At 37.4% G+C, this 16,457-nt stretch overlaps 2 protein-coding genes across 4 annotated transcripts; one reads left to right on the top strand and one right to left on the bottom strand.

The window, feature by feature from the left end:
* Window positions 1-1,864: 1,864 nt before the first annotated feature.
* pdlim3b (PDZ and LIM domain 3b) lies at window positions 1,865-12,127 on the top strand. 2 transcript variants are annotated; one of them, XM_059515541.1, is made up of 8 exons: window positions 1,865-2,155; window positions 7,114-7,265; window positions 7,687-7,771; window positions 9,614-9,681; window positions 9,948-10,133; window positions 11,054-11,181; window positions 11,481-11,592; window positions 11,743-12,127. In XM_059515541.1, the coding sequence occupies exons 1-8, from the start codon at window positions 2,063-2,065 to the stop codon at window positions 11,930-11,932; spliced, it is 1,014 nt and encodes a 337-aa protein (XP_059371524.1). In that variant the 5' UTR covers window positions 1,865-2,062; the 3' UTR covers window positions 11,933-12,127. The 2 variants fall into 2 exon arrangements, with proteins under 2 accessions (XP_059371524.1, XP_059371525.1); XM_059515542.1 differs by lacking the exons at window positions 9,614-9,681; window positions 9,948-10,133 and adding an exon at window positions 9,075-9,262 and having other exon boundaries at window positions 1,870-2,155.
* An 862-nt stretch (window positions 12,128-12,989) lies between these two features.
* On the bottom strand, window positions 12,990-16,457 carry cfap96 (cilia and flagella associated protein 96). 2 transcript variants are annotated; one of them, XM_059516664.1, is made up of 8 exons: window positions 16,322-16,457; window positions 16,059-16,158; window positions 15,265-15,484; window positions 14,136-14,273; window positions 13,976-14,051; window positions 13,640-13,819; window positions 13,350-13,522; window positions 12,990-13,195 (listed from the first exon to the last, which is right to left on the bottom strand). In XM_059516664.1, exons 2-8 carry the CDS (start codon window positions 16,153-16,155, stop codon window positions 13,144-13,146), a joined length of 936 nt encoding a protein of 311 aa, XP_059372647.1. In that variant the 5' UTR covers window positions 16,156-16,158; window positions 16,322-16,457; the 3' UTR covers window positions 12,990-13,143. The 2 variants fall into 2 exon arrangements, with proteins under 2 accessions (XP_059372647.1, XP_059372649.1); XM_059516666.1 differs by lacking the exon at window positions 16,322-16,457 and having other exon boundaries at window positions 16,059-16,191.

The raw sequence follows: 16,457 nt of genomic DNA, 5'->3' as shown, positions 1-16,457 counted from the left end.
CAATATTTAAGGTGGACTTATTGATTAGGTGCAAGAGTAGTAGTGATGGTTAAAATAATAGATTAATGCTGAAATAGTAAATTGAGCCTTGTTCCTAGATGGACAGAGAGTGGAAAGTATTAGATCAGATGAAGAGATGGAGATAGAGGAAGAAAAAGAAGGACATGTAGAGGCACAAGTGACAGAAAGAGAGCAGGGAACAGCAAGCCAGGAGACAGAGGCTGGTGAGAAAGAGGCACAAGTGTTTTCTATAGTTTTTACTATAACCGCTGTTCTTAATTATTCTGTAGAACAGAGAAGAAAAAGCCATCAGGTTGGGACAATTTAAGACATTTCAGTTTCTAATCCCAGAGCTATTATTATTTTAAACTTAAAATTGTCTTCTCTATTGTTTCTTTTTCAAAACTGCATCAAAGCATTTGCTGCTGTATCAATACATAATCATCCATATCGATACGCAAATCAGCAAGGAATGCATCACAATATATTGCTCTATTGATATTTTGAACAGCGCCATTTAAAGCCTTGTTCCATGTACCCCTTTTATACTTTGAGCACCTGCCCCTCCAAAAGTCTCTGCATGGCCCTGTTCAGAGGGAGTGTCAGCCACGTTAAAAAAGTTAACAGCTTAAGTCATTTGTGGATTATCCGGATTAACCGGATATCACAAACTGCTTTGTTTTGAACTCGCTCACAACAGACACGGAAGAGAAGACAATGCTGAATAAAGTCGTAGTTTTTGCTATTTTTGGACCAAAATGTATTTTCGATGCAGTAATATGCAGTTATTTGCCGGTGCCACTGTATTTTTTGTTGGTTTTCAAGAGACCCCCCTTGAAATGACCAGGACCCCCCAAAGCCCCCCCAATTGAAATTGTCTGGAGCCGCCAATGGTAATAGGCTACATTATGTTTCCATGATAACGTGGAAAACCACTGAAAAGAAGCACAGTGGAACGCAAGAAGGCATTTTGTGTGAACCTCACACGTTGTGTGAACGTGAAACGTCTCTAACAGACGTTTGTTTTGTCAGATGTCATTAGATAGTTAATGTGATGAACTGCACCTGTGCTAGTCTGTTAGGACACCTGTGTGAACTTTGTACATGCGCTAAAAATATCCCTTGAGGTCACTGCAAAAGTCATTGCAAAAATGGCTCAGAAAAGATACGTTAGTTCGGAGAATGTTTGGTGTTTTAAACCAACTAATGCAATGACATTCATACATTTTTAAGCATGATTTATGTGTCCGAAATGGTTTTTGAAGCCACTTCATGACATCAAGACACTAGGCTAGATAACTTTTTTTGTGTGTGTGTGTGTGTGTGTGTGTGTGTGGTGGTGGTAAAGTAAGAGAATTATCACTTGAAATTAAATCCAAGCAGTTTTCATTGTTCCCTTATGTGGTTGTGTTATTGAATATGTTTACATTCCCGAGAGGAGATGTTTAAAAGAGCAATGCATGCTGTGTTGATATGAAAATATGACATATCGTTTTGTTATTGTGCTCTGTAAATAGTTTGTAATCTGCTCATCAGCAGCAAAGGCTCTGACTTAACGCTCAGCCTTAATTTCATGATGAAGTAGCCTATATATACTCCTCTCAGTCAGGCACAGGTGTCTGCCGGCAGTAAGGACAGAAAAGTCTAGATAGCAGACTGGGTGATGACACAGCGAAGAGAGTCACTGGTGGATGATTTTAGCTATCAAACCGCTAAGACTTCTTGGAAAAGAAGATTAATTGTAAAGGGTGCAAGGTTTGGATCTGAAAGAGGTGGGGAGAGAGTTTGAACCCTCAGTTTCTCATTCTACCCTGTGACCTCACAAGAGGTGTGGCATCCTGGCATCATCTTTCCTTCATTCACTCACTCTCCTAACCCCACTTGCATGCTTAAAAGGGACGCAGAGACGAGCACTGGCTTCCAATCGTGGCTGGGTGAGCCATTCGTCCAGGGTAGGAGAGACAGAGCTGATTATTCTTTTCTTACTGTACATCTCTCGCCAAAAAAGAGGAGACTTTACTGAGGAAGCAAGTTCAACTTTAAGAAACAAAACGAGACAGATATGCCACAGAACGTGGTGCTGGACGGGCCAGCCCCTTGGGGATTTCGGCTTTCAGGAGGCAAAGATTTTAACCAGCCGCTGACCATAAGTCGGGTAAGCGAAAGCCTTTGGCTAAAGTCTGCTGCTTCACACATTCCACTCAGAGATAATGATGCTTTTGATGTGCTGGGTAACACTGCCGGGGGCATGAGAAACCAGTGGGTGGATCAAAAAAAAAAAGCACATTCCCAGGACCTCACTTTAGACTAACTGAGGAGTACAGTGAGAAAGATTTCAGAGAAATATTTTTAGATCCACAACATCTGTGGTTGTCATGGAATCATTTCCCAATAGAGACTTTCTATGTTAGTTATAATGACCCAGTTTTTATCTTGATGTCTTTGGGATTTACTCTAGTAGTGCATTTTAGGAAATTAATACTTTTATTCAAGCAAGGATGTATTATATGTATCAAGTAAAAGACATTTAAAATGTGTTTTATTTTTATTTATTATAATTTGTTTTTTTATAAGAATAAAAAAAGAAATATTTTTGAGCATCAAATCAGCATACAGGAATTTTCCTCATTTGACACTGAAGACTGGAGTAATGATGCTGAAAATCCCGATTTACCATCACAGGAATACACTACTTTTTAAAATATACTGAAATAGACATCAGAAATCGGTTTCAAATTGTATCAAATTATATTTCAGAATATTACAGCTTTTATTGTATATTCGATCAAGCAAAGTAGCCTTGGTGAGCATAAGATACTTCTTTCAAAACGTCAAAAATCTTACCGCAATGCAGCTGTACCTAAAAGTGTATATTACATGAAGTGTATTTTCTCTTCCAGTAACTAACATGTTAACAAAAAGTCAAACACACACACACACACACACACACACACACACACACACACACACACACACACACACACACACACACACACACACACACACACACACACACACACACACACACACACACACACACACACACACACACACACACACACACAGAGGTTAGTCTAATGCCTGGCTCCAGAGGGGATCTCTACACCTGTTGTCTGAATGAATCGCAAAGCTCTTATTCCAAAAGTATTTTAAACAGCCGATGAAGTCTGAACATTTGTGGTAACACAAGAGGTCAAAGGTTAAATGGGCGCTCAGTGACATGTGTGAGATGAATTGGACAATCTCTAATTTAAGCAATTATTCCAGCACAATCTCAGACCTCATATCCACTCAGATTGTTCATAAATATATAAAACGGTCATCTGAAGGTGAGGAAAGTGCTCCATTTCATAGATACAGTTATTCTGAACTGAATAAAAAGGCAGATTGGCATGCTAGATTTACGCTCAGCAACTGCACCGTTTATGTGTTTTGGTGAAGGCTAAGAAGGCCCAAAGGCTCCACCTGACTAAAACTATTTCACTTATATGGAAAGAAACATACTGCCTGTCCAACTTCTTCTGTGTCTCTATAAGAACACTGTTGGGAGATTGACTGTAGGAAATTCTATGTATTGCATCTACAGAACAGCTACATAAAGACTTCTGTATCTCATCAGGCTTGTGTCTGAACAGCTTTTCACAGGAAGCGCTGCATTCTGATGTGTGGAATGTAGCGGAATGATTAGTAGCTCAGTCTCATCAACAGCAGCTCTTTGATCGTGACATTCAAGTACATTCTTAGTGAAAAGGCAGTTCTGACATTTGCCATAAATTGTGGAAAATAAAAACGTAGCAGAGAACGGACAGGTCATCGTAAAAATGAAACTTCCCATACACCCTGATTGGAACCAGAACAGTGGGAGAATAAAAATGTGGTGCTACCATAGTAAAGTGATTTATACCATGGTAGTCCAATGTACTTCAAAGAATATCATGGTATTGCCAATAGACATGTCTGAAAAGTATATATTTTTTGGTACAGCACTGGATTTGGTCACAATAGGGAAACAAACTTCCAGGTGGACTAGACGTGAAGGCTCAGCTGAGCAGAATGATGTCATTTTTTTAAATAAACCAACCAGGTTTATTTAACATTCCTAGCTAATGACTTCCCTGCGGTATCCAAGTTAAATCCATTGGATTTGATTTCAAACAAAAACAATAAAACCCACTCAAACATAATTTAAATGGATTAGAATGAGCATGTTTCTTATTTTGGTGTTTGCCATTGCCAGATCCTGAAAGCTAAATATATTGCATCTTTAAGCAGAGAAATACTGATGACTAATAAAGAATGTGTGCGGTTTCTTTGTAAAACCGCTGTCTGTAATCATACACATATTGATGCCAGCAAGGTGGCTCTTTTCTCATACTATGAGCCCTGATGTTCTTATTCCAGTAACATTAGCCTCCATTGATGTGGGCATGCCAGCACAGACCGTCTAAATTATACTGTTGAATTAAAAATGTAAATGACCGTTATATTTCTAAATCCAGTCATTGAGCAGAAAGCTTTAACAAATCATTTATTACAGGGATGGTCGATTTAGCCTGGTTTAGTGCTTTTTGCTCAAAGGCATCATAGGGATAGTTCATGGTTGGCCATTTAGTCACTTCTCCCAAAAATTACAATTCTGTCATCATTTACTCACCCTTATGTCGGTTTTTGTGTAGGTGCACTCACCCTGCATACCTAACAATTCAAATTTACTCACCTTTGTGTTGTTTCTTGTGTGAAACAAAAAAGAAGATACTTTGAAAATAAAGGTTCAAAAAGCAAAGAGTTTTTTGCAGCAAAGTCATGGAAAAAAAAATGTTGGTTCTCCACAAATCCTTTCAGTTACATTTTTTTCTTAGTGTGAAGAACTATTTTAATCATCTAAAAAACCTTTTTCCATCATAAAAAATAATGTTTTGTGCACTAAAAGGTTCCATGGATGGTTTATCATGGAACTACAGATGCCAATAAAGAACCTTTATTTTTAAGAGTGTGTATTAAAAGCCAGTGAGGTCTAATGTTGTTTTGGACCCCATTGACTTTCACTGTATGGACAAAACCATTAAAACATTCTTCAGAATATACATTTTCCCAGGAAACCATACATGTTTGGAATGACACAAGGGTGAATGAATCTTAACCTAGGTTAACCATCCTTTAATTTATTCTGTCTGATGTTGCTCCAAACATAATGTCTAATGTTCAGCGTGCCCTTACATGCTTCTCTTTTGGGTTTGTGTGTCACCTTGGGGATTTTTCTGCATAGGTGCTACAAAGCTTACAAAAACCGAATTGTTATATTCATGTGCCTGTTTATACTAGTCACTCTCAGTTCATAGTTCCCTTTGTTTCCATCTATTAAAGAGAGCGTCTTTGTTGTTGAGCCAAACACATCTCTCATTTCCTTAAGCAGTGTCAAGGGAAAAATCTCATTTATATACTGTCCATTCTGAGACATTTGGATGCTTCTTTCTTTGCAGTAACCCTTCATTTCTGCAGACATCCTCATAATGCATGTCTACAGGGCAAATAAATAGTTGTTGTTTGTTGACTTAAATATGGACTAGGAATAAGATGTATATTGTGATATAATTTCCCTAGATGATATGGGAGGACAAAGCTAATTGTTTTGTCATGTACACAAAGCAAAAAAAAAAAAAGTTACAGGAAATGAGATATTACAGAGTGACTGTTATTTGACAGGAAACAGAGCTGCTAGCTTCATCAGTCAATAAATTATGCGTTCGGAATAAAACATCACCAATCTTAATGACATTAAACACTGATGGTGGAAAACTAAAACCCTCTGGTCTTAAATAGCTGTTGAGACGTGACCTGGTATAAATCTTCCCTTCTCGAGAGGCAGACTTAACTAAGAAGGTCAGCGATGTTGGGATATACAGTATCAGAGCAGCTGAGTCAGGAGACAGGTAGAACGAGGCCTGCGCACAGGATGAGGTGATGAGATAAATGACCAGGGGAATGAGGAGAATTCCTAAGAAAATGAGCATGGCACTGATGAGAGGAATAAGGGATGATGTCAGACTCCATTAATGAAAGAGAGGTTGATGGGGAGAGAAACACCGGCCGGCAGGGTGGATGCCAGAGCAGTCAGATCATCAACCACCAATAGGCCTGACTCCCCTGGAGGGTGATACCCGGCCTCGATTGACACATCCATGGCTTGCTATTTTTAGCTCACTTCTAAACCACAGTGGGTCAACAGATTGTTTCTACCCCTGTCACTTTCCGTTTATGTCTAAACTACTCTATAGTTTGCTGAAAACTTGTAGTGACTTTTAATGAAGGCTTCTAAGAAACCAATTATTTTCATTCAAAACTTTGTTAGAAGCTAAAGCATATTTACCACTTTTATCCAAAGAGACTTGGATCACATTTTGAACAACTTTTAACGTGAGTGCTGAAAAAAAAAACATGGAAAAGCAGCATAGTGAAATTCAAAGTAAAGTGTACTTTACTGGTAAAGAGTACAGTGAGTAATTTGGAGGAGTAATTTCAAGCAAAATGGTTTCTGTTTGAACAGTCTGTAAGTGTCATTAAATGGTACAAGAAAGGTTTTATTTGTATTTATGTTGGGTTCTTACGGTTTTGAACCTTTTTATGCTATTTTTAAGAAAAGCTTCAAGACTCTAAAACATCATGTAGTAAAACCATCATTTAAAAAAAGAAAGACATATATTTACAGCTTAAATACATACAAAAAAACGTTTTGCTTTTATTTTATAGTCTCAGTTGTAATTTTTATTTTAACATTAGAAATTATGCGCTTTTGTCATTTCTATTTACTTTAAATAAATCTTTATTCAGTTAGTTTTAGTAATTTTAGTACTTCAGCTTAAACTTTTTTCAGTAAGTTGCCATTTAAATTTTAAGTTTAGATTTTATATATAAATATATATATATATATATATATATATATATATTAGTACTTCACTTTTATTTCAAATACCATATACAGAAAAAAAAAATAGATTTGTATGACCGAAATGACAAACATCATTCAAGTCATTGTGTGCGCATGCCTTTGTTATGAATTTATAAAGAAATTAATAGATGTGACAAAAAAGCATCAAGTCTGGTTCTTGTTTTCAGGTGACACCAGGCAGCAAGGCATCTCGGGTCAACTTGTGTCCAGGAGACATCATCCTGGCTATCCAGGGAGCGTCCACTGATGGTATGACTCACGCTGAAGCTCAGAACAAGATCAAAGACTCCACCAATCAGCTTTTCCTCAAGATAGAGAGGTACCATGAGCTTTTCTCATTAAAGGATAGTGTTGCAAACAGCCTTAATCATCTTTCAACAAACTTTATATCAGGTTCTCTCACCTCCTTTTAAAGTTGCAGCCAGAGGGAGGACCGTAAGATGGAGTTCCAAAAGAATTTGTCTTTACCGCTTGCTATGAAAGTGTCTATCAATACCCACAGAGCCTTATTTACGACTATGATGAATGTGTCTTTTCTCTGTGATTAAGTTTCACCCATAAACCATCTGGCTTGTACATGCCAGTCTGTTGAAGTTACTTTACTATCTAGAAGCGGTCATGGCCCTGGTGCACAGTAATGACCCATTCCCCCACCCCCCAGTGCACTTTGATCTTTTTTTTTATGATTTCATAGGAGGCGAGTACCTCGTGTCTAACTGTGTGCATTAAATGTGTTGCAGGCCAGAAACAAAGATGTGGTCACCTCAGGTTATAGAAGAGGGGAAAGTGAACCCATTCAAAATCAATTTGGAGGCAGAGAAGCAAGTAAGTGTGTAATGGAAAAGAAAAACAAATGCACCATTCCTTATTTAATTTTTTTATCTGCTTATAATATCCAGCAAGATTTTTTTATTTTTATTTTTTTTTAAGAAACACAAGAGTGCATGAGGCATATTAAAGGGATATTCCACCCATAAATAGAAATCCTCTCATCATTTACTCATCCTCATGGAACACAAACAGATATTTTTAGAAAAACACTCCATCTCCGAAAAAAACTCCTAAATCTCCTAAAAATCCATTGCTAACAAAATGAGAGGTGTGTATGAGAAAAATACAAATGTGAAGCTCTTACATCATCATTCTAATATAATTTAATACAGCCATACATCAATAATAGAATATTCATACTAATATTGATTTAAGCGCATTGTGAAACTGGTGCGAGAAGTGACTGTCCTTCTGTATCACTTCTTGTAGGTTTCACAATGCATTTACATCACGCATCACAACAAGATGATGCCTGTGCCATGCATGAACTCATCAACCTTTGCATGATAGTTGGCTGGAAGTAATGGTTTATATCTTACAAAGTTTAAAATATTGGTATTTTTCTCACCTTCCATATCGCTTCAGAAAATATTAATTCATCGTATGGATTACCGTTGTGTTCATTTTGATTGCTTTTTAAAGCGTCATCCCAACTGCCAGAATTATATAAGATTGATTGATGGATTATTTTTCTAACAAAAAATTTAGTTTGTGTTTCACAGAAGAAAATAAGTCATATACATCTGGGACCATGTGAGGGTGAATAAATGATGATTTGCATTTTTGGGTATCCTTTCATAAACTGTGCTAAGCTGTTATTTTTTGTTTGATTTGTCCTTGTATAAGAAAAGTTCACCTAGAAATTAAAATTTCCTAAATCCTCTGCAGTGAATGGGTGCCATCAGAATTAGAGTTCAAACAGCTGATAAAAAAATAAAAATAGCCCCCCCCCCCCCCCCCCCGGAACCAATATTATGAAAAAATTACTTGTATTTAAGTTGGAAGCAATGGTTTATAGTTAAAAATGTTAATTGACTGGAGTCGTGTGGATTATTGTGTTGTTTTTTTAGCTGTTTGAACTCCCATTCTGACGGCACCCATTCTTTGCAAAGGATCCATTAGTGAGCAAGTGATGTAATAAAGAAAAAAAGAAAAGAAAAATGTGACCGCTTGAAAAACAATATAATAAATTCGAAAAAATTTAAATGAGTATATTAGGAATCTAAAGGACATATCAGAATGTGGTGTTTGTGTGGGCTTTGAGTATGTAGTATGTCCATCTGTCCTACACATGCAGGAGTATAAACCTATTGGCACAGGTCATAACAGAAGAGCACAGCCCTTTGTGGCTGCCGCCAGTCTGGATGACAAAACACAGGTGGTGAGCTCCACCTACAACACTCCCATAGGCCTCTACTCTTCAGATAACATCCAGGACGCCCTGCAAGGACAGATCCGGGGTCTGGTGCATGAAAAGCCTGAGGGGTGAGTGCCAACATGGATCACCCCAACCCTATGGACTAAGACACTTCTCTCTGCTTGCTGTAGACCGGCTGCCCATTTACCACTAACACACTCTGATCCTCCAGAAGTCCACACAGGTCTTCCTGCAGCCCAAATATAAGCATTTGGATAGAGAATTATGATGCAAAGAAGTTAATTAGGTTCTTTTAGAGATAAGAAAGGGCATCACCTTATCTAATACTTTCATACTAGTATATTATAGCAGAACAAATGTTCACATTTGGGCCTGCAGAGTTGGATCTTGGAGGACTTCTGCTCCTTTATCTTTCACCTCTAACTGTCTATTCACATCTTCGCTCTTATGTCTTACAGGACATTGATTACTTCGAACACAAGTTTAATGTCAGACCAAAGCCCTTCATATCTGCAAGCCAAAAGAGGTCATTAGACAAAAGCACCCTACATGTAGTCAAATATGGTCATTTGATAACAGCAGAATTTGTACGTTTTTACATTTATGCATTCATTCAGCTAATAAAGCTGCAGCATAGTATATATACTGAAGCTCTATGTACATCTCTAACTATACCTCTTCCATTCTTTTCTGTGTTTGTCCTTTTCTGTGTCCTCTGTGTGGCCTTATTGATTTGATTGCTTCCTGGTTTGGTCCACCTGGTTATTATACACTGACCTTACACAACTCCAGTGATACTACATCCCAGATGCTGAAGGGAAATGTAGCTCCTCAGATGCCTGGCACCCTGTCGGCTGGGTCCAAGGCAGCTCTTTCTGCACAGTATAACTCCCCCATTGCATTATACTCAGCAGACAATGTCTCAAATACACTGCAGCAGTCTCAGATGTCCACTGTAGTCAGGCAGGCATCACCCAGGTAACCAGAGCTTTGTTTACGCCACCTTACAAATCTACTAGCTTGTGCTTCTACAGTAAGCATAGCTGAATAATGACCGGATAGATTGAAGACACAGGGTTCCTACAGAAAACTTCAGAATATGTTGGGGAAAAAAGGAAAATACTGCAAATGTGCACTCTAAAAATAAAGGTTTTTTAATGGCATCTGTGGTTTCAGATCCAGACCTTTAACATCCATGGAAACTTTCCATGGGAAAAAGGGTTCTTTGGATTTTGAAAATGTTTTTCACACTAAGAATTTTTATTTTATTTTACTAACTGTTCACTGAAAGTCTCACTGGGAACCCCAAATGGTTCTTGTAAGGTATCACAGTGAACATCTTTTTGGAACCTTTCTTTTCAAGATTGTAGGCCTAAAAAAAAACATTGAAATTACAGTAATTAAATATTAGTAATGGAAATTTCTACATAAGGAATATTGGTTCTGGTCAATATGCAAAGAAACTAAAATAAACATGACAAAAAGTCTATGGGGCGATGCATAAATGCTATAATGTTTAATGTAAACAAGGGTAATAAATTAATGTAAAATTAAATAAATGCAACAAACATTGGTTTATATGAGACTAGTTAAAAAAACTTATGACCATGTAAAGCCAGAAAACACAAAACTAAATAGAAATTCCTTGATATAGAACAGTAGCTCCACTGCTAAATTATGATTTAGACAGCTTTACAATTTAAACAACACCAACTGTTTTAATCATTTGTTAACTGAATCCAGGACATTCTTTAAACTTCTTTTATACCAATGAAAGTTCTAAACCGTTTAGTTAGACAGCATCTAATATTCATAATGTGTCCTCCTGAGCACTGCCAAACTTTTATATAACACAATTATGGACAAACATTTTGGGCTTCTGCCTTTATTTGTTCCAGCCCTAAACCCCTGACGTCCCTTGAAGACTCTCATGTGTACCGTATGCTCCAGGACAACCAAGAGCAGCCACATGAACCACGTCAGTCTGGATCATTTAAGGCCCTGCAAGACTATGTGGAAAGTGATGGTGAGCTGCCTTTATCTGCTATTTGGGGCAATTCTGACTTCACAAGATAGAAACTACAGCTTGCTTAACTGATAAAGATGTCAAAGTTTAAATGTCAGCAGATATTCCGGTGAATTACAGATGCACTTGAAGAGTAATAGTCTTGCGGGCTCAATTTGACTTAAGATGCCTTCACTATTTTCAACAATCCTGCTAATGACGTCAGTCCAAGCCCGCTGTTCTCTTAGTAGTCTGGATTCAGTATGAAGAAGAATTTCACATTGCCGAAGTGTTTCTGAGACTCTTTATTCTTCTGACAGGCACAAGGCCCATGGTGACTAGAAGTGTAAAAGCCCCAGTGACAAAACCCCAAGCCGCCACAACCTCACTCCAGAAGCTGCCTCTCTGTGATAAATGTGGCACTGGCATTGTGTGAGTAAGGCATTCAGCACAAGACCATGACACATGGTGTCTTCTTTGAGAATATAGTAGCAATTTTCATGAAAATTGTTCTAGACTGAATAGTATTCATGCATTTTAACAACTTGATTAAATCAAAGTTTTTCTACAATTGGCTCACAGTGGACCAGTGGTGAAAGCTCGGGACAAGTACCGCCATCCAGCCTGTTTTGTGTGCTCAGACTGCGGCTTGAACTTGAAGCAGAAGGGCTACTTTTTTGTGGAGGGACAGATGTACTGTGAAGCCCATGCTCGAATGCGAATGACCCCACCTGAGGGACATGATCTAGTTACTGTATATCCTACTGCTTAGAGGGACGGACAGTTGAAATTAGACAACTGGTATTGTTTGCAATTATTCCTTCTTGATGTTCTGCTATTCATTTCTTAGTCAGATCATTATTTTAGTGATCAGATCATTACTACATTACTGTTTACACCTGGTATTAACATGGCATTGCTTCACTGTGTTTCGGGAAGCATTCAGGGTGGACTGAATTTAAAAGCAGTGTGTGTTCAAATTTTTCTGACTACCATTGCATTGTTCACTGATACAATTCCAAAAACCCAAAAAAGACCCCACAAAGCATTTTGAGCACTGATAACTTGTGATCTGATCACAGTTAATGCTAGGTGTAAATGGGATCTATACTCTCAATCTAGTTCTTGTTGAAAAGCTGTTAATTTACTTTCCCATTTCTCAAATATTAGGCTTCTGTGTAGAGCAAATACTGAAATTAAACAAACTAATCCCTTTAGGTTTCAATTATTCTCAAAATATGAAAGAAATATAATTTTGTTTTTAATACAGGCTTAAAATGTCATCATCTAGGTACAAAGTATTTGGTAATCGGTTTCCCAATACAAATTATTTTTATTGTTTTATATATATATATATTAATATTATTTGTGCTGCAGTATTTTAAGCTTATTTTTTCAATTCTCATGTTTTTAAATACACTTATACGCATAGTTCACACAAATGTTTGCAACCCACAGAAAACTGTCATAATTTGCTCAGCTATCCCATTAAGGCCATGCACCTTTTATAACACATACGACGAAAGGTTTATTATATCACTACGTTGTAAATTATAACACATTTGAAATTATTTGACTAAACCATATTCATAAAATGAATGACATTAATGCTGCAAAAACTTGTGAAATTTAAGAGCTTGCTGAATTGGCCACCACTTTGCTGGTTAAATACATAATGTGTTTTTAATGTTTAATAACTTGTGATTTTAGACAAAAGTGCCTCAGTGTACTACTGACAAAATGCTACACAGTGGTTAAACATGACTTGTACAATTAAATATCTCTAGATGGTATGGTTTTTTTTTCTGGGGTAGTACTGAGCAGAGCATAAGCTCTTTTAGTTAACTTGAGCAAAACATGAGGTCTTTTGAGTTTATCTTTATCAGTTAAGAGAATGATGTAAATACAATTCAAAGTTGTAGCTTTTTAATCTAAAGACCAATATAGGACATTCATTAAATCACCTGAAGACATCACACATTCTTAATATGCCATCACAGAGGGGATTTGGTTGTAGTTTGTGGAGTTCACAGCTCTGTAAAATAAAGTCATTCACATTACCATGAATCTGAAGTGTCTTATTCTGTGGAACATAGTCAGCAACTGATATTAGTGATTATTATGATAAGCATTAAGCATTTTGTGTGTGATATGAGTGTCTTGGTGCTAGTGCCTGGAGCTCAGCTTACTTAGTGACATTGAGGCTGATGATGCTCTTGACAGGTGTGCTCTTTGGGCCAGGGGAGGGATGAAATATTTGTACTTCCTTATTCTTCATTGCTGATTTGGTCTTTTTGGTACCATAGGGTTCTGCAGAGAAGGTAGGGTAGGACTGAAACGTTCCTGCTTTCATACCTCCAGTCTGCAAAAAAATAAATATGCCACATAAATAATCAGCCACTAAATGTTCCAAGATGGCAACTATTCTCATATGCATTTCATGAACATTTTTACACTGTGTTTGATCTCCTTTACGTACCTTTTTACTGGGCGAACTTGGTTTGAAGGGCACCGTAATGGGCTTCTTCTTCTCTGTCTTCTTTGGAGGTGGTAGAGGTTTGTCAAATTTGTAAGGATTGCTGTCAAAGCATTCAGCTGGATGAAGGTTCAAACGAAACGCTCCCCCTTTTAGCATGGATTTGTGTGCCATGATCTCACGCTGGTAAACAAATTATCTCTCTCATTAGAGAAAGAGAACACAGTCATCTGCTTGCATAGAATTATACTGTCAGGTACTCAGAGGACGCCTTATCTTAATTAAAACAAGGACCCGGGAGTCTGATTAAAATTCTCATTTAGGTAGACCTAAAAATACCTTTAGCATTTCCTTGGCTATGTCATAGGGGTCTGAGGAATGGGACACCATCTTCGAGAGGGTGACGTCAGGGAAGCTATTAGAGCGCAAGGACAAATCAATACATCTGACAGCAAAACCACAGAAACTGGCACATCAGAGGATAAAGTAATTTGCTTACCCGTAACCACTTCCCTTCTTGGGTGGATTGGTGTAGAAGTTTTTTCCAGGTGATTTGTTTAGTTTCCTTGGATTCTGTAGGGCACTCATTGCTTGAATGGGGCCTCCAAATGTCCCATAATAGCTGCCCACTCCACATCTACAAATCCGAGAAAAACATTGAGCAACTATAAGAACAGTTTCAGGAATAACTGGAAAAACTAAGCTGCATGGCAGTTTTTTTCTGGTATAAATAGGGAAAAGAAGAAGAATAAAAAACAACAAAAAAAACAACAACAGACGTCTACCTAGTTCTGTGACTAGCAGCCTTAATGGCTCACTCAGGCTATTATTCCTCTCAGATGCGCATGAAAAACAGACTGTTTGCATTTGCCGCTTTGAAACAACATGGTTAAATCATTTTCTTTGAAAAATTAAGGACTATATCTTGTTTTCAGGTGAACAAACATCATTAAAAAGCCGAAACCATGTTTCTTTCTCGACAAAATCTTGTTTCTGGAGTTTTTTTTATGTCTTCAGATTTTAATAGACCATACCAACCAATGCCTACGTCTCACACTAATGAAATATTGCTGAACCAAATACATCTCAGGTGCAACTTTGTTCTCCTTGGTGTAAAGACTGAATATAGCTCTCTGGATAAAATCTGCACCAGTACACCAGTCAATAAAGCTATTAAAAATTAAAGTGATAGTTCACCCAAAAATGAAAATTCTGTCTTTTTCTTTCTTAGTCATTTACTCACCCTTATGTCTTTCAAACCTGTATGATTTTTTTTCCCCTTTTGTTGAATATAAAGATATTTTCAGAAATATCTCCATACAATAGGAGTAAATAGTCAACAAAATTGTTTGGTTACCAACATTCTTCAAAATATCTTCCTTTTGCTCCGTAGAAGATAGTGATACAGGTTTAAAATAAAATGAAGTTTTTCATTTTGGGGTGCACTATCCCTTTAAGATTTTGGCCATTGACACAACATCAACAATAACCACATTAATACTACGAGGACTACTACTATTTTCGTCTTGCAATTCCACAATTATTTATCAAATTTAAAAAAAAATGAAAATACATACATAAATAAATAAATACAAATTTGCAGTGTGCCACAGAAAAAAGAGACTCACGTTTTTTTCTCTCCGTTACTGGGAAGAAAGGCTTTGCCTATGTTCTTTTTGCTCTGTTGTATCCTGTACTGTCTTTCTATTTTGACAGGGTCTGTGAGCGCCTCTCTCTCAAAGATCCTCTTAAACTGCGCGTCGAAGTATCCCGCCGGGAGCGCGCTCTTTGATTTAGCTCCTCCTGGCAGTATCTGTTTGTTCTTGTATGCGGCGTCATTAAATGGGCCTTTTTAGTGACAAATAAAAGTGCATGAGACAGATATCAAATATTTAGCAAAATTATAAACTTTCTATTTTCTATATTATGCAGGGGGCGGGGCTAGTTGTCACATTAACCCATGTATGTTGTAGGCTACTAAACATGTTTATCCAGTTACACAAATGCTTATGGTCTCTAGGACAACAGTCTAGACAGGACAAGTTATTAAAGCAAAGACTTTTAGTGCATTTAAACTGACTTCAGGAATATTCGCTTGTGTAAAAATGTGACAAGTAGCAACAAGCCTCCACAATGAATAACAACCTTTCAAAAACTGGCGAAGTGAACCTGTTATAGCCGTTAAAATAACTGAAGATAAAAATTACTTTGTGGCGCCAAATCCTTTAGTTAAAAAAAACCCATACAGACTGTGAAACTTGCGCTATTTTAATTCAATACTGTGTTTATGATTTTTCTATAATGAAACTTGTACTTTGACGTTACCGTGGAATAAGTTGTTGACGCACTCTATCCAACAAACTCAGCAGTGCACCAACTACTGTAATTCATACTATTAAAGTTTAATGTTGGTTACACTTACGGTATATAAAAGGTGTGTATTTGTCCCCTATTGAGATGTATCCCATCTCTTTAAAGATGCCAATCCGCTCCATGTCAGATTTCCCTTCTGGAGGCATTTTCTAAAGTTTTATATACAGCACTTTTGGACAACAGACAGAGAGATGTGAATGTTGATATATGAATGGACCTATGCAGATCATCAAGCGATAGTTCCTTTAAGCAACTCAATATACACAGCTGCATTACGTATTATTGCACTAATAAATACAGGTCGATACATACCTTGAATTATGTAATGTCCTGTGTTAAACTGACAGTATGCTAATGGAAATAACTCCACTGCTGTGGTGTTCGTGTAGGTTGTGTACGTTGTCATGGAGTCCAGCAGGTCAGTTACTCAGTAAGCTGGACTGTCAGA

Source organism: Carassius carassius, chromosome 29 (assembly GCF_963082965.1).
Source record: "Carassius carassius chromosome 29, fCarCar2.1, whole genome shotgun sequence".
In the NCBI taxonomy this organism is placed as follows: Eukaryota; Metazoa; Chordata; class Actinopteri; order Cypriniformes; family Cyprinidae; genus Carassius; species Carassius carassius.
The sequence above is the reverse complement of the archived record's forward strand: the minus strand, read 5'-3'. Positions and strand labels throughout refer to the sequence as shown.

Excerpts from the sequence above, each read along its gene's own strand:
- cfap96 (XM_059516664.1), bottom strand. The coding sequence starts at position 16,155 with ATGCCTCCAGAAGGGAAATCTGACATGGAGCGGATTGGCATCTTTAAA. Across the intron at positions 14,052-14,135 it reads AAGAAGGGAAGTGGTTACGG|CTTCCCTGACGTCACCCTCT; the intron begins GTAAGCAAATTA and ends GCGCTCTAATAG. Across the intron at positions 13,196-13,349 it reads ATCAGCCTCAATGTCACTAA|AGCTGTGAACTCCACAAACT; the intron begins GTAAGCTGAGCT and ends TTTATTTTACAG.
- pdlim3b (XM_059515541.1), top strand. The coding sequence starts at position 2,063 with ATGCCACAGAACGTGGTGCTGGACGGGCCAGCCCCTTGGGGATTTCGG. Across the intron at positions 9,682-9,947 it reads ATATCTGCAAGCCAAAAGAG|TGATACTACATCCCAGATGC; the intron begins GTCATTAGACAA and ends ACACAACTCCAG. Across the intron at positions 11,593-11,742 it reads AAATGTGGCACTGGCATTGT|TGGACCAGTGGTGAAAGCTC; the intron begins GTGAGTAAGGCA and ends ATTGGCTCACAG.